The sequence below is a fragment of the Artemia sp. Qi Xiang Cuo genome, chromosome 15, assembly GCF_049724085.1.
Source record: "Artemia sp. Qi Xiang Cuo chromosome 15, ASM4972408v1, whole genome shotgun sequence".
NCBI lineage: Eukaryota > Metazoa > Arthropoda > Branchiopoda > Anostraca > Artemiidae > Artemia > Artemia sp. Qi Xiang Cuo.
Genome location: NC_142808.1, coordinates 4153207 through 4174468, shown reverse-complemented (window position 1 = coordinate 4174468; position 21262 = coordinate 4153207). Strand labels below are relative to the sequence as shown.

The 21262-nt window shown below is 33.1% G+C and overlaps 1 protein-coding gene across 1 annotated transcript in view; it reads right to left on the bottom strand.

Moving 5' to 3' along the window:
- The window catches only part of LOC148943246 (reelin-like), a 292228-nt gene that overhangs the window by 118307 nt on the left and 152659 nt on the right, over positions 1 to 21262 (bottom strand). Inside the window, exons 14-15 of the mRNA XM_089101783.1 lie at positions 17053 to 17237; positions 6248 to 6471 (exon numbers count right to left, since the gene is read on the bottom strand). Of these exons, the coding sequence (XP_088957909.1) occupies positions 6248 to 6471; positions 17053 to 17237 (409 nt within the window). The remainder of the gene's footprint in view (positions 1 to 6247; positions 6472 to 17052; positions 17238 to 21262) is intronic.

Below are 21262 nucleotides of genomic sequence, written 5' to 3'. Positions count from 1 at the left end.
GGAATAATAGTGGTTCCAGGTCAAAGCTGGAGTGTGGTTCTGAAGGACTCTTAGCCTTGTGACATGTCATCTATGACATAACTGCAAGATGTTTTAAACTCACGACAAAAAAACTTTCAGACAGAAGTCACTACCCTGCCTCATTTGTCTGCAGCAGATCAGTCTAACCCCAACAAATATTGGCTGATTTCAGACACAGCAACCCGAGCAGGAAATCCTTGAAAGCTGGAAACTCAGGAATTAGACAATAACGTAACAACCTGCCGTGAAAATCAGACAACCAGATCTGGAACACTTTTTCAGGTCCGAGGAAACGATCCAACTTTCAATTTGTCAGGGAAAAATTAATCCAAGCATTCGATGGCTCTTTTCCTTAGCAGTTTTAATTCCAAGACGGTACTCTCTACCAACTTTAAACTGATCATCTAGGTAGAATAAACAAGCAGCTTATTGTTCTCAGAGATATGGGATAACAGATTATCAAGCTAGTCATAAAAACGTGATTAATGGTTAATTAGGCAAGGCTCGGAGCACTTACTGCATTCTAAATGGTTCTTTGTGGCCCAGAATCTACAGAGACATCGGTAGTTACATAATTACAAGTACATCTTTTCATATGACCGCCCGGCACAAACCCAAGGAAAAGGTACACCTTAGCCCTCTTCCTACCATAACCAAGCCATTCTTGTGAATCACCACGGGCATAGTAGGAACTCTTCCTAAAAGTTCCATAGGTCATGGTTGGCAACAAGTTATTACTCACTGCGGATCTAGATATCCTAAAGCAATACCACTATGATCAACAAAATAACCCATTATTGCAGATTAAGTTGCCAAGTTCATTTCACGGTCTGGAATTCCTGACAAATCCTGAAAAATCAAGGAATTCAGTTCCCATCTTCTATTTCAAAGCGGTTGTAGCAGTTACTGATTACAAGGCCGACAAGGGCAAGTCCATACCACAAGGAGACGGATGCTTAAACTAAAACGTTTAACGGGGCCCTCCATGCTTTGCAAATACGTAGAGACATCAACAACCAACTGGCACAAGTTTATACCGTTCTTACTATTCGCATATCGAGTCAAAACTTATCCATGTCTAGAATTGAGCCCATTCGAGTTACTAAGCTAATAGAATCCTCTTTGGGTCCTGGACTAAATTGAAAAAGAATGAGAAGATAAGATCGGAGAAGACCCTGTGATTGTTGCAGAATATATTCCACAGATGCACGGCCGATTATTCAATATCTGCGACTTTGCCACAGAAACAAAAGCAAATGAAGCAGCAAAGCATGAGTCATACGACCCAGCAATGAAGCCAAGCACCTTTTCCATCGGTGACCAAGTGTTACTTTTATTACCAGAAGGAAACAGTAAAATTAAGGTCAATTGGCAAAAATATTTAAGGTGCTGTGTATCACTTCTCTAGGCGACTATGGAATAGAGGTTATAGGTTCTAGCAAAAAGGAAGCAATATATCAAATCAACCTCCTAAGGAATCTTAAGAAAAGAGATAAGAAAGTTAGTAATGAAGTCTTTGTCGCAACGATCGATGAAGAAGAAGAAAACAGTTTTAATTCAAACCTATGACAGAGAGAGATACGAATTGATGCTAGACATTAACCCTGCCTTGCCACAAGGGACGAGGGAAGAAATGCTAAATGGCATCATGGCCCAGAAGAAAGTTTGGTCAACAAGTCTCGCGAATACAAATATCAGACATAAAATTCACATTAGAACCCACCGTCGCATAAAAGTTTCACCATATCATGTGCCACAGTCTCAGAGGGAAGTGTTGAGACAAGAAATGGGAAAGGCTATCGAATCTTCAAATAGTGTATGGCTATCCCCTGCAGCTCTTGTGAAAAAAAGAACGGCAAATGAAGGTTTTGAATTGACTAAAGGCAAGTAAATACCATAACAAATTTGACACCTATCTTATGCCACACATTGATCATATCCTGAAAATCTTCCAAACCACCCGGTACTTCTTGATTCTAGACTGTCTAAAAGGATACTGGCAAGTCAAAATAGCAAGCAGTTCGTCGAGAAAACTGTATTTTCGGCTCCGTTTGGCCATTAACAATTCCATGTAAAGCCATTTGGGTTGAAAGAGGGGTCCGCCACCTACCTTGAGATAACCAATTGTTAACCTCAGTTTATCAAGGGGTACGTCGAACACACAAGGGAACTCATTGCACAAACCAAGAAACAAGTACCCGAAATTTTACCATGGGAGCTTAAACACAAAATCTTGTTCAAAGAACTGAAATTCAGGCTCACATTGTACCCAGTTTTGTATCCCCTTGACTTATCTAAAACATAATTCTGGTAATTCGATTCTTGTGGTTTAAAATTGGAGCCACGTTACCCCAGTTCTTCAATAAAGGATCCATCAATGCTCTCAGTCGGATTACATCTTATTGCACGAGCCAGTTAAATAATTTCAAGTGAACAATACACCTGTGTGATGCAATCAATTTATTTTTGACTATCTTCTTAGCTAGTGTTCTCTAATTTGTGTGATGGGAAAAGGAATGAAAAGACAAATTGAATTGGAATCGTCTCTGGACTCTACTGATTCTATAACCTTACATGAATCAATCCAAAATCTGGCAGCTAGTGTACAGCAGATTTTATCAACTGTTAAAACTATTCAAGAGGAACTACAAGGTCTAAGGAATGAAATAACAGAAATTAGATCTGAAATAAGAAGTGCATCGTCAAGTACCCTCACATTAGAAAGCTCAAGTCGAGCTCGTGATCATGCAATCTCAAAGTTAAAAGAGGAGGTTAAAGACATATCGTCAAGTAAGTCAGTTGACAATTCCAGACTTGGGCCACTTACAAACAAAATACTAATACTAGAAAAGGCTGAACGGCGAAATAACATTATTGCATGGAATTTAAAGTGTTCTTCAAAAGAAGAGAGTCATGGTAAAATAATGAACTGTTGCCGAAATTGCGTGTTCGATGCGATCTTAAAATTACGGAACAAAATGATAAATTTACCAAGTTCAGACTTAAAAATAAAATGACAAATATAAGGTTTTGCAAGTGAATAAAAAAATTAGAGACCATGATCTCAGAAAAAAAAATAAAGATTGAGAATTGCCATATTTTCTCAAACGTTTAGTTAACAAATGATGTCAACAAATTGGTCCGGGAAATTAGGCTATCTCTTATAAACAAGAAAAATGAGCTCAAACAGAAGGGTTTACAAGTCTGAATCCCACCAGTAGTTCCCCCTGTGCTGTGATACATCAATGAATTTGGCGTCAAAAGGAAATGAGATTGGTTCCAGTTGTGACTGGCTGACTATTGTGAATATGGATTCTGTGGTTCAGTCGGGAAGTAACTTTTGTTTTTGTTTTCTCTTATTTTGTTTGATTTTTCGAGTGTAACTATCTAACCTTCGTATGCTGAGAAGGGGAAAAAATTTCTTTTTATATCAATATCTAGGTGTTGTTTATTCTATTATGGCTCACAGCAGAGTGTTATGTTGTTTTCCATGAGAAAAAGCCCATTCAGTGTAATTTTTGATGTTTTTTGTTTCTGGTGGGGGGAGACTGGGAGGCTATATTTTCGTGTGGCACTAAATTATGATAATGGATAGTGATTTGAATGAAATATTGTTATCAAGGTTACAGGAATTAGAATGAAGGTCAGTTTTATTTTATTCGGGTTTTCAAGATCATTTAGCTCATGAGATTAATGGTATTTCACTTTCTTTTAATATTCCACCAAATAAGTATGTATTTTTTAATGAAATAACTCAAAAAATACTTGTTCTAGGAGGTTATCGTTTTGGAACTGTTGGGGATAGGTTGGGGATAGCCCTTTGTGAGACTTTTCTAAATGAAATTTCTGCAAATAAAATTGATGTAAAAGATTACCAATTTTTTCATAGAAATAGAATCCAGCAAAAACAGGGTGGCTTAGCTGTTTTAATTAAAAATTATATTCCCGAACGCATGAGAGAGGATTTTTTACAGTTTAATATTGAAATGCATTTTGAATGTTGTGTAAAATTGTAGTGATATACCGTCCCCCCTCTTCTAGTAACGTAAATTTCATAAGTAGATTGGAAAATATGCTAGTTTACCTTTCAAGTATGCGTATTTCATTCATGATCCTTGGCGACTTTAACATATACCTAATGATATGTTTACCTTCAGACCATCATGGGATTTATAATTATGCATTAAAGTTTCTAGAATGTTCTCTTTCTTGTAATCTATATACGGCTTGTTTTGTACCGTCACGTGCAGCCGACTTATCTAGTTCGCCTATTGAAAATAGGGGTTTTTCCGCCGTCCCATTGTCAGCTAACAATGTTAGCTAACAAAAATTTGTTTGAACGGCGGAAACAGAATTGTTAGCTAACAGAAATAGTTAGTTCACAATTCGCAGAAACACGATATTGGGCAGGAAATTCAAAGAAAAATTCTGACCAAGATAGTGTTGCTGTGAGTTTATATCAGCTTGATAAAACCCAACTGAAACCGAAGCTATGAAATTAAAATAAATAGAATATTTCTAAGTGTTCGTATCTTATTGAAAAAAATATAACTGTTAATGCCAGCAAGTGAAACAAAGGCACAAAACATTTTATTAATTGGCAAATTACAACGAATTTAGACGAAAATTAAAATACCAGTGCTTAAGCTTTCCTTAAGTAACTGTTTAGTGCAATTACATAAATTATCCCATGTATGGAGGAAGAGGACCAATGTAATAAAAAATATAATTTAATCGCATAAGTGAAATCGTTAGATTTTTGATCATTTCAAATTGCTAAGACTACGTGACAATCTCGTTGTTTCTAATAAACCAATAGGGGAAAGGCAAAAAAAGTAATAGCAGCAGTCCTCGATTCCCTATCAATATTGTAAGCATAAAATGTACCCATCTTTATTATTTTTTAATATTTTGCTTTAAATTCCCCAACAATTTTCTTCAACAAGCATTTGATTTGTTAGAGAAATCTTCTAACAATGTTAGCTAACCATTTTTAGTTGGACAGTGGAAAAATGATTGTTGGGAAAAATGTTGGCTAACAATTGTCTGTTGGACGGCGGAAAAACCCCTAATATTCTCTCACGTTATACATGTGTGGCTACGTCTGTGATTATGGATGAATCATCCTTAATATGCCAGTTTGCATTGGTTAGCTCTGTCTTCGATTATTTTAAAATTGAGTATATAAAGAATATTCTTATCAGTGAAAGATTAGAGCGTATAATAGGAATAAGGTTTCCGTCCGTACGCATGGCTGTGAGAATTGAGGCATTACTGCCCAACTAAAACCAGATAATTTCAAGCATTCATTTCTAGTGGCTTAAGGTCTATTTTCAATATAAACATTCGATAAAAAGAATAAAGAAAGACAAAGTTTACTAATTGTATATTGCTGTAAAGGTAAAGAATGAAAGGCAAAGAATACGGCATTGGACTTTACAGTCCCTACTGGTGAAGCTGAGCTCCGTTTCCGGGCACTTCAGCCAGGAAGTGCAATGGGGGTTGGGGGCCAACCATCCTGTGATTTCGTACACACTTCCTGTTTACCTTCCCAATATTTAGCCAGGTACCCATTTAAAGCTGGATCGACTCTGGTTGAGCTTACAGAGTCACGCCACTGACTCCCGTCCCAAACCAAATAATTAGGTAGACTAGGATTCGAACCCTTGTCCTCTGGGACAAAGGATTCCAAATCCAGCGCACCAATACACTCGGCTAGGATGGTTATATGGAAGTATATGAGGTTCATGGGTGATGGAAAGCTACCATATTATGTATTGTGCTGGACACCTCGTTCTCTCTTGAAGTTAGAAACACTCAAAATAATGTCACAAGAGACACAACCAAAATGAGAGAAAATTTTCATTGAGGATCTTTCGTTGAAAGCCAAGCACAGGTCACAAGGGCAAACAACTGTGACGATCTAACTTTCCTCCTGACAAAAGATGACATAAGTCTAACTAAGTGATTGCAAATCCAAGACAAGTCTTAGGCACCGCAAGGAATTTTGTAAAACCATGTTTCATACATATCGCGTAGCAAAATTCCTCAGATATATGTCGAAACACAGAAGAACTTCTATAAAAATAGAAATCGGTACTTTTCATTCCATTGCTTTTTTAAAAACTGAACTTACCCCTTCCCCACAAAAGTGGAACTCCGTTTTCATAGAACTTTATAGATATAATTTAGTGACGAAATCAGCCAAAAATAATAAGTAACTCACTTTCAAATCCTTCATGCACGTGGCTCAGTAGCGTGACAGTGGTATCTTCACAAGATTCACCGACATATCCTTCATCACAGTAGCATTTTCCTTGCAAAGAGCAAAGACCACGCCCATTGCAGTCGTCGTTGCAACTGTATCCGATGTATATATTATCCAGAGCCCACGCTATTGGAATACCAGATTCAATTGAAGCTACTTGAATCCAACGAAACCGTAACAATCTTAAAAAAATATATGCCAATTTGTAGATGGGCAGATTATAAGCTTAGGCCTATAAGAAATGATGGGTTTACTTTCTTTTAGCCGCTCATGAAAATAATTTTTTTTTTAAAGCGTTGAATTATAAAAGCACTATATATATATATATATATATATATATATATATATATATATATATATATATATATATATATATATATATATATATATATATATATATCTACAAAAGGAAATTCACAAGTGCACGAGGGTAAATTCTGATTCTGCACTGTGATGTAAAAAAAGAGAAAATTTTAAAATACACAAAATGAAAATATTGAAAAAAGGGGAAAAATATTCACAGCCATTTATTATTAAATAATATGTTATATAATAATAATATAACGTAATAATATAATAATTTATTTATAAGGCTCGTTAAAATTAAACGCGAAATTATCAGTTAATTGACTTATGTATAAGAGGACTTTTTCAAAAAGAGGACTAATAAAAAGAGGAATAAGAGGACTCTTAGGCTATCTTATTTTGTTGTATTTATCCCTTTAGTGGACTATTGAAATACCGGTAAGATCTCTTTATCTTATCATTCAAAAAACACCACTTTTCTTAGTTAATTTTTGGCATATCCTCATGTGCCATATATACCTCATATGCCATATGCCTCATATGCAATATTAATAGTCACATAATTACCAAGTAAAAATGTAGATTTTTAATGTAGTAAATGTAGTAAAAATGATTTAAATAACAAGAAAATTGGAACTTGGAATGTTACGACATTAAAAAATGACTATCGTATCGACATTTTGACTGACAAATTCAGACGATTCGAACTGGATTTATTAGGAGTTTCAGAAACTCATATCCCAGGGGTAGGAAGCATGAAATTAGGTGATATAGAATTTGTTTACTCAGGCAGGAAGGATGGGATACATAGACAGGGAGTAGGGCTCTAGATGAATAAGGAAGCTGCTAAGTCTTGTTTAGGCTGGGAAGGTATTAATAATAGAATACTAATTGCTCATTTTATGACTAGAAAGTTCAGAGTATCAGTTATAGTAGTATACGCCCCTGTAGACCCGACTGACGGAGATACTAGGGACTCAGATGAATTTTACTCAGTTACAGGAGCAAATAGACAAGGTCCCAGGTAGAAATATGATGTTATTACTGGGAGATTTTAATGCCCAGGTTGGTAGAAATAGGGGTAGATGACATCCTAGTCTAGGTAAATTTACTGTAGGAACAGAAAACAGTAATGGATACAGACTTTTGCAATTTTGTAGGTATAACAATCTAGTTATAACCAATACGGTGTTTGGTCATAAAATGGCTCATAAGTTAACATGGTATTCACGTGATGGTAAGACAGAAAACCTTATCGATTATGTTATAGTAAACCGAAGACTGGTAGGATCAGTACAAAATATTAGGGTATATAGGACTGCCATTATTGATGTTAAAAGTTAAGATCACTATCTAGCAGTGACTAGAATTAATTTAAAGCTGAAATATCGGAAGGGTAACTACCTCCCAGGAAGTTGTGATGTTGGTAGACTCCAGGATGAGAATTTGAGAGAAACTTTCCAGGAACAGTTGAATACTAAACTTGAGAGTTTAAAATTTGATTAAATTATTTCTAATTTAAAATTTAGAAATCAGTTATTGAAGATTATGAATATGATTTTTGAAAAAGGGGAAGTACCTAATGATTTTAGGAAAACCTTAGTTAAGCCACTTTATAAGAAAGGTGATAAGAGTGAGTTTGGTAATTATCGAGGCATTAGTCTGGTCTCTGTAGGTAGTAAATTACTTAGTAATATGATACTTTTTAGACTGAGAGATGCGGTAGACAAAGTTTTAAGAGAAGAGCAGTGCGGTTTTAGAAAAGGTAGAGGATGTGTCGACTAAATTTTCACTCTTAGGCTAATAATTGAGAAATGCCTGAGTTTTCAAATACCTTTGGTCCTCAGTTTTATAGATTATGAGCAAGCGTTCGATTCTGTTGATAGAAGAGCTTTGGTAAAGGTTTTATCCTTGTATGGTATACCAGACAAATACATTAAAGTGATTAGTGCTATGTACGACAAAAACACTGCTGCGGTTAAGGTAGGAAATAAGGTTAGCAGCTGGTTTTGTATTAAGTCAGGAGTTGAGCAGGGCTGTGTTCTATCCCCCTTTATGTGGATTATTTTGATGGACATTGTTTTAAGAAGCACAGGAACAGCAATGGGAGAACGCGAAATCAAATGAGGAGGGAAAACTTTCCAGGACTTAGATTTTGCTGATAATTTAAGCATTCTATATGGAAGTTTGACCAAAATAAATGACGTGTTAAAGGTTTTACAACTTCAGGGTGCTAGAATAGGTTTGAAAATTAATGTTAGGCAGACTAAGTCACTAAGGCTAGGACTAAGTGAAGATGAAAAGGTGACTTTGGGTAATGAAAAGATTGATCAGGTGGGCAGCTTCACTTACCTTGGTAGTATTATTAGTAAAAATGGTGGGAGCTGTGAACATGTTAAAAATAGGATAGCCAAGGCTCAAGGTGTTTTTTCACAGTTAAAAAAAGTCTGGAAGAATAGGAAGATAAGTCTGCAAACCAAGATTAGAATATTAGAAGCTACAGTGATGACAGTGGTCAAATATGGCTCTGAAGTATGGACGCTCCGAAGAGCGGATGAAGATTTGCTAGATTTTTTCCAGAGAAACTGCCTAAGGATTGTTCTGGGTACCCGGCTGACTGACCGTATTTCAAACAATAGGCAGTACGAAAAATGTGGTTCAATACCGCTCTCTAGGGATATAATGAAAGAAACGTTGAGGTGGCTAGGGCACGTTGTACAAATTAAGGATGACAGACTGCCGAAGATTGTTCTTTTCGGCCAACCATCTAGGGCTAAACGGAAAGCAGGTCGTCCCCGTCTAAGGTGGGAGGACGTCATAAAGAAAGATTTAAAGGAAATGGGAACTTCGTGGGCGGGTGTAAAAAGGGAGGCTTTGAATAGATTGGGGTAGAGGGGGATCGTGCGTAGCTGTGTTGGCCTCAGGCGGCTTGGTGCTGCGGTGAGTTGTTTGTAGTAGTAGTAGTAGTAAAAATGTAGAAAATCCCAGTTTCCAGGAATAAATTCTGATATACTGTTTCCAAATAGAAATTGAAAGGAAATATATATCATTGAATAGCAAGAAATATTATGTATGCATTAATATATTCATTAGTAAAGCTCTTCAAAATTAAACACCATATCATTAGTCAATTGACTTATCTATAAGAGGACTTTCTAAAATGACCAATCAGGCTCTCCTATTTTGTTGTATTTATCCCTTTAGTTAACTATTGAAATATCAATAATAGCTTTTTGTCATATTATTTGAAAACATTTTTTTCTTACTTAATTTTGGCATATTCTCACTATCATAAAATATGCCTATACTTGTTCAATAGCAAATGGATGTGCCCTCAACTAATTTTTGTTATACTTGTCTATATTTGGGCTGTACAACCGATTGGTTCTACTTTTTGTGCAAACAGGAAAGTTTCCAATAATTGGTCGTCACCATTCAGTCTGGCAATCATGTAGAGGAATTTACGTGATGATAACGATATTAACTGTCGTATAATTACCAAAGTAAAAACCGTAAAAAAAACTATCATCAGGAATGAATAGACCTATAATTGAGCCAGGGGACAAAAAGCGTCTTCATTTTGACGTCGTTGGTGCTTTGACGTTTGTATTTCCCCTGTTTTCAGTACATCAGTTTCATCCTTTTTTCAGCTTTTCTTAACGATTTAATTTATCTTTAAAGCTAGGGTGCTCAATGAGGCAAGTATACTCCAAAATATGACCAACAAATGAAGTACCAAACTAATAATATATCTGCTTATTATTCCTAACAGAAGAAGAAAACGCCTATGAACTGTACTTCAACAACAACGTTATCTGGTGCAGTATGTCACGAAAAACTACCTTTCAAAGGAGAGTTTCTATCAAAATCATTTGTTAATTTCTTCAAGTGGAGATTCAATAGACATAATGATAATTTTTTAAAAAATCCTTCTGGTAGCCTATATCTACAAGTTCTACCAAATCTACTGCTGCTACTAATGCTCATTGCAACAATAAGACCCCAGGGGCCTAAATCTCAACGAAATCTCCTCATTCATCATTCAACTAAAAGCTTTACTCTTGGTTCCCTCTCATGACATTCCTACTTTTCTAAAAAAAAATATTTATAATCTCTATGAAAGATTTTTAAGCCGAACTGGCCAACCACCACAAAAAAACCAACAAAGAGAGAAAAAACTCCATGAAAAAAAAACAAAAAAAACAGCAAACGAGACTGTGGACAGTAGAGAGAAAAGTCATTTTTTCGTTTGAAAAAGTCGTTTGTGTTTTTTTTATTTATTCTTTTCTCTCTTTGTTGGTTTTCTTATAATCTCTTTTTACCACGATTGAAACAAACAGTTTTTTCTTTCCTTACCTTGACTAATGTAGTACTGTCATTCCCTTTAATTAAAAATTTGTATAGTTACTTCTTTAAACTAAAAACAGCATAGTGCAATATAAACATAGTTTTCAGTATATCCCAGATACCACTCAAGTGTATTAGATTGTTTAAGGGCTGGGAAAGAAATGGGCTATGTCCCCAATTTTTTTTGGATTTTTTTTTTAATTACGCTTAGAATTGTGATTTAAATTAGTGTTGTGCAACTGTTGATATTATGACAGATAGAAACACACTGATCAAAGTTCAAATTGCATTTCAGTAAAGCAAAAATAACATTTTATCCCTTATAGGATTTACGGGGGAGACAGCCGTGCTATTATTTATAGTAAGTTATGCTCGTTTTGGTTTCATCAAATCATGCCATGGCAGAATATTTACTTTTGTGTCTTCATTTTAATTTCTGTTCTTTTTTTTGAATTTACTCAGTTGCAGCAGTATCTGATTATGGAAGTTTGGCTTCATTATTTTCTTATATTTGTTTTAGGTTTCAATCAATAATTCATATTTAGTTATGGTCTTCTAAGTTTGGATAATTATGTGACTTTATTTCATCATTTTTGGTTTTTCCTATGACTCATTATGGCTCATTAGTATGGGTCATCTTTGGTTATGTTATGGCTTATATGGCTCGCAACTGAAAACCTTCTTTAAAAATCATATTTTAAAATAAATTACTATCTAAAGACAAGGGATCCATACATACCAATTATGGCTATATCTCACTATTCTTGACAAATCTAGTGACGTGGTATCACGTCTAGCCATCTACCAATAGATGGAGATGATCTGATTATTGCTATTTTCGAGAAATTTTGGCCCTTGAATTTCATAAATCTCACACAAACTTTATTTCAGATTTGGAAAAAAAATTAACGCTAAACTAGAAAAAATTGCAGATCTCTCAGACTACAGTTTTAAATAAAGTCTTGTTATCAGCTAAAGGCAGCATTTCCAGATATGAAATATAACCATTTTGTAACTTTGTCTAATTATATACCCCTTATTGTTTGCTTTTAGACATAATTGAACAATTCTTCAAATCCATTTGGAACTTATCGGCAAATAAACATCGGTTTTGAATGTTAAATTTTTTTAAATCAGGGAAATGGTAGCCATTGTTTCCGCTGATTTGGAAATTCTTGATTAATAATTTTTGTATACTGGTTTCAAGAGGGTCGCATTTATGCCAGCATTCGGATATACTTATTAAGTACCATTTATTAGGGCGTACACCACTTATTAAGGTCGACGAGAAAAAGGCCTTATTTTGTTGTTAACTAGAAGCCCATTGTAGAAAAATCCTTATGGAATTTTTTCGATATTATAGTTGAGCCTAAGAAAACCTGTTAATTTTAAGTGGCATATGCCGGATTTTCGAAAAGAAAATTTTGAACACTTTTTAAAAACGTCTTGTTTGGCTTTAGGCAGAGTCGTAATTGCAAAATTTAAGTTTTGATGTTTGTCACGTATAATCTTTCATCCACAAACTATGATTTAACCATCTTAACCGTTGTTTCATTATAGATCTGATAGTGAGATCGAACCGTATTCTTCGTACAGCTGCTAGTTTGATATGCAGCTACTCGAAAGACTGCTCAACACTATCTTGAAACAAATCTGTGCATCCAACATGCCTATCCGATCTTTTCACTTTGTTTATGCTTCAGAAATGAAAATGTCATGTCTCATCACTGTGCCATCTAGTGACGACAGTTATGATACATTTTCAAATACTTCCACAATGAAAGCGATTGAATCGGTTGTTCTAATTTGAACACTTCTATTATGTCCATCTTGTTTACTCTTTACGTTAGAGAGCAATATCATTAACTTGTAACAGTTTTAATAGTATTATTGTAACACAATATTACTAGAAATGTACATAATACTATATTTTAAATTTCTTTAACTGTTATTTTACTGTTTTTTTTTCAAATAACTGTAAAAACGTCCCCATGGCTTATTTTTTGCACTTGAAAAGCTCAAAAGAACATCCTAGCACTTTTACGAAAAGCTCAAGGAAGGGAATTACGTTCCTGCTAATCAGCATCCTCACTTCTAAATGGGCATTTAGAATTCCGGAGAGGAAGGATTGAAGCGCCTGAAATCTGACGGGACGTTCAGAGGGGAAGAAGGGACGTTCAGTCCTGTAAATCATAATTTATACTTTTCAATGCTATATATATGGTAAAATAGAAGAAATATTATTGTGAACTCAATATCCAATTACAGAAAATGAGAATTATTTATTACAGAAATGAGTGCACGTAATCCCAGCCAAGTCTAAGGAGTAATTTAGTCTGTTTTGAGCCCTTCCAAGAGTTTAATTTTAGTGGGTAATTTTATTATTGTTGATAAACGGCTAGCAAACTAAACAACAACATTTTCTGAGGACGGAACATTCCACTTGTATTTACACAAGTGAAGTGATACATCTGAATATTTAAAACCAGTGCCTGCTAGTGAATTGCGTACCACATTGTAGAATATGAGAAATAATGTTTCGGGTACTGACTTCCTTTCCTTACGTGTACTTAAGTATGTTTTCTCGGAAATATGGGACAAGGGTTTGATTTTTCTTCAATATGTGTCTAAAATTTGGTGTTTGGTGGAGATAAATTTGCCAAAGGATTATAGACTTATTTTATTGCTGCCTGTCTTATTTACAGTTTTTCAAAAATTAATTAGTGTTAGGATGGCTGATTTTTTTAAGAATAAAAAGTATTTTAGTAGAACTCAGTTTGAATTCTGAAAAGTAATGTCGATAGATCAAGATGTTCTGTTTCTCGCGACTTTTGTGAAGGATATTCTGGACCAAGGATGGAAAGTTGCTTTTGTTTTTTTTAGAATGTTCTTTTTCTGTTCTATTGTTTCTGTTTTGTGGAAGTATTTGATACAGTGGACCATGGAATATTTTTGGTGAAGCTGAGTAGCTCTGGTTTTCGCGGTGTTTTTTTTGTCTCTTGGTATCTCCTTCTCAAGATCGAAAATAGTATGTCAGTACGAATGAAATTAAATCGCAAATTAAAAGTGTTGAATTCAGTGTTCCTCACTTGTTTCGGCGCTACTAATGTTTCCTATATGTATTGACGACCTGCGAAATGCTATCAATGGACTGTCTTTCGATTTAAAATGTAGTGAAATTGGAACATAAGAAAATATTTGTCTTATTTTGCTGAAGATACCCATCTTACTGCTGCTGAAAAGAACGACAAAAGGCTTATATAGAACCTTCAGAATTGCATGTTAAACATTGAAAATGATCAACAAACTTCAGCTAAGCCACACCAAATTATATTTTGTAATGTACGGGACAAGCAGCAATTACTACCCTTGAAATGATAAAATACCGTTGGGTGAAAATATTTTGCCTTGAGAAGTTTCGACTTGGTATCTAGTGGTGATTGTTAAGGAGTGCCTTAGTTTCAAGGAATGTTGGTAGTAAGATTGTAATACTAAGTAACTACAATACTGAGTAACTTTAAAAGTATTACATAACTGTAATACGAAGTAACATAGTAGGAACTATGTTAATAGTAAGATTGCAAGAAATGTTGTGATGATGAGGAAACTGAAGCACTTTTTTCCAAAAGATGTTGTAAGATTGCTTTATTTTTCTTTTGTTCAACCATTTCTTCTATATAGTTGTCTTGCTTGATCAAGTAAGTTTTGAACTGTTTGTTTTTCTATCTAAACACAGTTTTTTAACTGTTTATCCTTTTTATCTATTTATTTTTTCTTTTTGACTTTTTGAATGAGTTTTGATTCATCTTATTTTTGTATTTTGTTTGGATTATGTTGATATATATATATATATATATATATATATATATATATATATATATATAATATATATCTATAATATATTTATAATATATAATATATAATATATATATATATATATATATATATATATATATATATATATATATATATATATATATATATATATATATATATATATATATATATATATATATATATATATATATATATATATATATATATATATATATATATATATATATATATATATAAGCATTAGTGCTATTTGTGACGTAAAATAAAAATTCGACAACTACGCTGTGAAAGAATTTTTAAATTATATTCTATTCTATTTTAACTCACCTTCGTCCCCTTAGATTTTTACGAAATAATGCCCTACGTTCTTTAATGGGAGATAAAAATTGGAGATATGTCTGTTCGACATAGATATGATGAAATGAAGATCTGATTGCTAGTCTATTCCATTTTTGTAATGCTATTTTTATGTTTAAATATACACGCGCGTTATGACTTGAGAGTTTTAGTAAAATGTTTACACGTGGTGCTAATTTCCATAGTTACCCGAGTAGAGCGTCGTTGCTAGTCTGGCGACCAAAGGTTATCATGAAGAAATCCTTTTTCTTAATAAGACAATCATGTTGGCCCTTTTGCGTGGGAAGCTTTACCTCAGGATGTTTTAACAGGTGACGAGCTACATGAATTTAACAGTGGACTGAAAGGACCATGTTTCCCTATTTACTAACTTTAATCTCTGCTGGGAGAATCTTATATCTAGTGATTGTAATATTTGTTTTACGTTTTATTAAGAGGAGAACGAGGAGATAGAGTAGATGAATGGTTTTCAGTTTTGTTTCTTTGACATCCGGTTAGGTCGCAAATTTTAATTAGAATTTAAAATATATTTCTTTTATTTTTATTCATTTATGTTGCTACTATTTTTTTTGGGGGGGGGGTTAAGGATGGCTGTTAGTGATTGTGCATTAAGGGTTTTGTAAAGTGTTAGTTTTACCCTTACAAGTCTATAAACTTTAGGTTTGTTGATAATGTGTTTATGTCTTTTAGTAAAACCCTTTTTTTATCCGGGCAATTCGGTGAAAAGATGAGAATATAAAATACAGTCTATTTACTTAACTAGGATCTGGAAAGCTGGGTCCTACAGTGATTCTGGTCAATAAGATTTTGGGATTTTAAAAAAGAATTTTTGAAAGGAACCCTAATTTATACAAATGACTAATTTCCAATTCAGACTAATATATAGCATGAGAAGACTGAGAATCTAATAGTGGAGCTCTATCTTTCTTATATATCTTTATTATAATATGTTTATTATATCTTTGTTATATCTTTATTTTATCTTTATTATCTTTCTTATTCCTATAATTCTTTAGGACAGTTGTATTTTTCTTAAACTTAAAGTGCTGTAAATTCACATTCTTATTCTGAGGAAAATTAACTGTCTTATTAAGAATCACGTTTTTATTAAGATTGTACGCTGTTTTGATTATACAGTTTCATTAGACATATTAAGTATTCACAAGTTTTAATTATTTACATTAATTTCTTGCTCACTGTTTTGAATTCACAGCTTTAATAAGTATCAACTTAACGGCCACCCAAAGATTCTCAGTATTGGAGTACAAGAGAAAAGCATAAAATCTGAAATTATAAATAAGATAACCTTATCTGATTGATTGAAAGTAAACAATTTTGAATGTGCATCTACAAACAAGGGTACCGTCTGAAGGTCTGTTGCTTTCTTTTAAGAAAGCGACAGACCTTTTTGCTTTCTTAAAGAAGGACTGTTCTTAGAGCTGAAGAGCAGTCCTTGAGATTCTCAGTATTACTATCAGTATTAGTATCAGTACAAGTATCAACTTAACGGCCACCTAGAGATTCTCAGTATTGGAGTACCAGAGAAAAGCATAAAATCTGAAATTATGAATAAGAGAACCTTATCTGATTGATTGAAAGTAAAAATTTTTGAATGTGCATCTACAAACAAGGGTACCGTCTGAAGGTCTGTTGCTTTCTTTTAAGAAAGCGACAGACCTTTTCGCTTTTTTAAAGAAGGACTGTTCTTAGAGCTGAAGAGGAGTCCAAAAATTGAAGAATAATCCGATTCTTCTTAAATTTGGTGTTTTGTTGCCAGTTCACCTTTGAATTTGGAGAAAATTTACTGATTTATTCGGATACCAACTATTTACGAGCATTAAGGATACTGGTCACTAAAAGCACCAATTGATTGAGCATGAAGGTGCCAAAGAAATAAAGTAATAAGAGAATCTTACCCAGTTGTTCGAAGGTCAGAAATATGAACTGTATATTTTTGCCATTTTGGCGACTGATTAACATAATATAAGCTCTTATCATCGTCATAAATTTTGGTACGGAGCCAAGTTTTTCCGAAGTTTGAAGAATACTCTAAGTGAATTGGATTGCTAGATTGAAAAACCTTTCCGCATCCAGCTTTAATCTGAAATAAACATAAAAAGATGAACATAAATATAAAATAATTGATACCATACAAACAATTGGATAAATAAACAACAATTACCAATATCATATTATTAAAAGACTAATATCAATATAAGTAAAATAAAAAATGCATAAAAACATAATAATAATATATATGTAAAGTACATATAATCAACAACAACAACAACAAAAAAAAAAAAATATATATATATATATATATATATATATATATATATATATATATATATATATATATATATATATATATATATATTATATATATATATATATATATATATATATATATATATATATATATATATATATATATATATATATATATATATATATATATATATATATATATATATATATATATATATATATATATATATATATAAGAAAAGATAGAGGAACAATAAAAATTAAACCCTATTAACAATCCAAAAATTCTAGTTTTCAAATATCATCAAAAGGCAAAATATTTAACTATAAAAATTCAAAATTACGATACATCATATATCAAGTATCAATATATCAAATTGGGAATTATTTTAGCTTTACTTGATACAAATACAGATTGAATGATTTGAAGGTTAAATGTGCAGCTTAATTCCATTGATTTACATTTGTACAACATATACTACTACTACTGCTAAAAACTCACCGCAGCACCAAGCCGCCTAAGGCCAACACAGCTACGCCTGCTCCTCCTCCATCTCAATCTATTCAAAGCCTCCCTTTTTACACCCTCCCACGAAGCTCCCATTTCCTTTAAATCTTTATATATGACGTCCTCCAACCCCAGACGAGGACGACCTGTTTTCCGTTCAGCCCTAGACGTTTGGTCGCTTACAAAATATAAGACTTTTATAAGACTTGCATGTATAAGACTTGTAAGCTTGTAAGACTTTTTACCTGTTACATAGAAGACTTGGCAATGTGATCCAATCATGTTAATTGGGATATTTATTTAAAAAATGATGGATTTTAAAAGTGCCTGTGTGAAATTTTCAGCCGTTAAATTGTATAAGCTACACTCTACTTCATTGTGTTGAAATATTAAGCGACTAAAAAAAATAAAAGTTTTCACTTATACGATTTTTTTCAAGTATACAACAGTCTCATCAGACCAATTAAAATATTACCAAAAATCTCTTCATTCATCAGATATAAAAAATAACCATTCCGGTTAGAGACACATGTTTTATATATCCACAATGGAATTTTGTGAAAACTTAACAAAAGAAGAAGAATAAAGAAAAAATGAGCAGATTTGAACAAAAATTCCTATAAGGTCAAAAAAATTATGTTCCTCTCCCAATATGGCTAGATTTTCACTATATATGGCTATATTTACCGAAACTTTTACCTGATTTGTCCACTTTTTGGAATTGCCCAAGTTTACGTCAACCTGAAATGAATTCCTGCATCTGTCATGTCTACTTTAATGGTACCTAACGATTTTAGGAAAACTTTAATTAAGCCACTTTATTAGAAAGGTGATAAAAGTGAGTGTGGTAATTATCGAGGCATTAGTCTGGACTCTGTAGGTAGTAAATTACTTAGTAATATGATACTTTTTAGAGTGAGAGATGCCGTAGACAAAGTTTCAAGAGAAGAACAGTGCGGTTTTAGAAAAGGTAGAGGATGTGTCGAACAAATTTTCACTCTTTGGCTAATAATTGAGAAATGCCTGAGTTGTCCACCTTTGGTCCTCAGTTTTACTGATTATGAGCAAGCGTTCGATTCTGTTGATAGAAGAGCTTTAGTAAAGGTTTTATCCTTGTATGGTATACCAGACGAATACATTAAAGTGATTAGTGCTATGTACGAGAATGACACTGCTGTGGTTAAGGTAGGAAATGAGGTTAGCAGCTGGTTTTATACAAAATCAGGGGTTAATCAGGGTTGTGTTCTATCCCACTTTATATTTATTATTTTGATGGACTATGTCTTAAGGAGCCCAGGAAAGGCAATGGGGGACCACGGAATCAAATGGCGAGGAAAAATTCTCCTGGACTTAGATTATGCTGATAATTTAAGCATCCTAGATGAAAGTGTGAGCAAAATGAATGGAGTTTTAGAGTTTTGCGAGTTAAAGGTGCTAGAATAGGTTTGAAAATTAATGTAAAAAAGACTAAGTCACTAAGGCTAGGAATAATTGAAGATGAAAAGGTGACGTTGGGTAATGAAAAGACTGATCAGATGGGAAGCTTCACTTACCTTGGTAGTATTATTAGTAAATATGGAGGGAGCAGTGAAGATGTTAAAAGTAGAATAGCCAAGGCTCAGGGTGTTTTTTCAAAGTCAAAAAAAGTTTGGAAGAATAGAAAGATAAGTCTGCAAGTCTGCAGATTTGAATATTAGAAGTTACAGTGATGACAGTGGTCAAATATGGCTCTGAAGCATGGGCGCTCAGAAAAGCGGATGAAGATTTGCTAGATGTTTTCCAGAGAAACTGCTTAAGGATTGTTCTGGGAACCCGGCTGACTGACCGTATTTCAAACAATAGACTATACGAAAAATGTGGGACACTACCGCTCTCTAGGGCTATAATAAAAGAAAGGTTGAGGTCGCTGGGGCACGTTATGCCTATGGACGATGACAGATTTCCAAAGATTGTTCTTGTCGGCCAACCGTTTAGGGCTGAACGGAAAGCAGGTCGTCCTCGTCTGGGGGGGAGGACGTCATAAAGATAGACTTAAAGGAAATGGGAACTTCGTGAGCGGGTGTAAAAAGAGAGGCTTTGAAGAAATTGGATGGAGGAGGAGCGTGCGTAGTTGTGTTGGCCTCAGGCGGCTTGGGGCTGCGGTGAGTTGTTATTAGTAGTATATATATATATATATATATATATATATATATATATATATATATATATATATATATATATATATATATATATATATATATATATATATATATATATATATATATATATATATATATATATATATTATATTATATTTATATATATATATATATATATATATATATATATATATATATATATATATATATATATATATATATATATAAAAAAACAAAAAAAATTTTTAAATTGAAAAAAAAAAAAAAAAATCATAAAAAAATAAAATAAAAAAATATAAAAATAATAAATATATATATATATATATATATATATATATATATATATATATATATATATATATATATATATATATATATATATATATATATATATATATATATATATATATATATATATATATATATATATATATATATATATATATATATATATATATATATATATATATATAGTTGCTTTTTACTTTTTACTTTGACGTAAAGCCATATAAACTATAGCCTAGGATGTGAAGAAAAAATTGACGTTACTATCTAATAAAAGAAAAAATATTAAGGTTAAAATCAACCGATACTTTTTCTTCTTTTTACTTTTAAAGGGAAAGAACTGGAAAATAAGAAGCAATGCCCACTTGTTAATCAGGTGTGCGTGTCATACTGTAGCTTTTTTCTATTTCTCTTTTCTTGCACCAGCGCACCTTGGTTCTTTACTCACATTTCACTCTGTCTGTGTGTCATGGAGCATCAATCTTATCAATAAATTAAAAGAAAAATCTTGTATAAAATAGAAATTATTATAAGTGACCAAGCCCTTGAAATTTCAACCAGATCACGGGTTTGGCTAAGACAATATTTTCAGATGATTTCGCTCTATTTCTAGGAAGAGCAGGCACAATTGCTATTTATATAACCCAGCAGGCACAGCCACATGTTGCTATTTATATGCTGCTTATATGTTAGTTTTTTATATGTTTAGCTCAGTTTTTTTCTATATAATAATATTCAAACATACAAACTAACAAAGAACCCTGGTTAGCTCGATGGTAGAGCCTCCTGCTCCCAGTCCTAGGGTGACTGATTCGAGCCCAAAGTCAAGTATTTTTATGTCAAAGGTAAAAAGTAAAATATTGATCATATATTTCCTGTCGGGGAATATTACAGTCATGGGGAAAATTATTAAACCAATGTACGAGA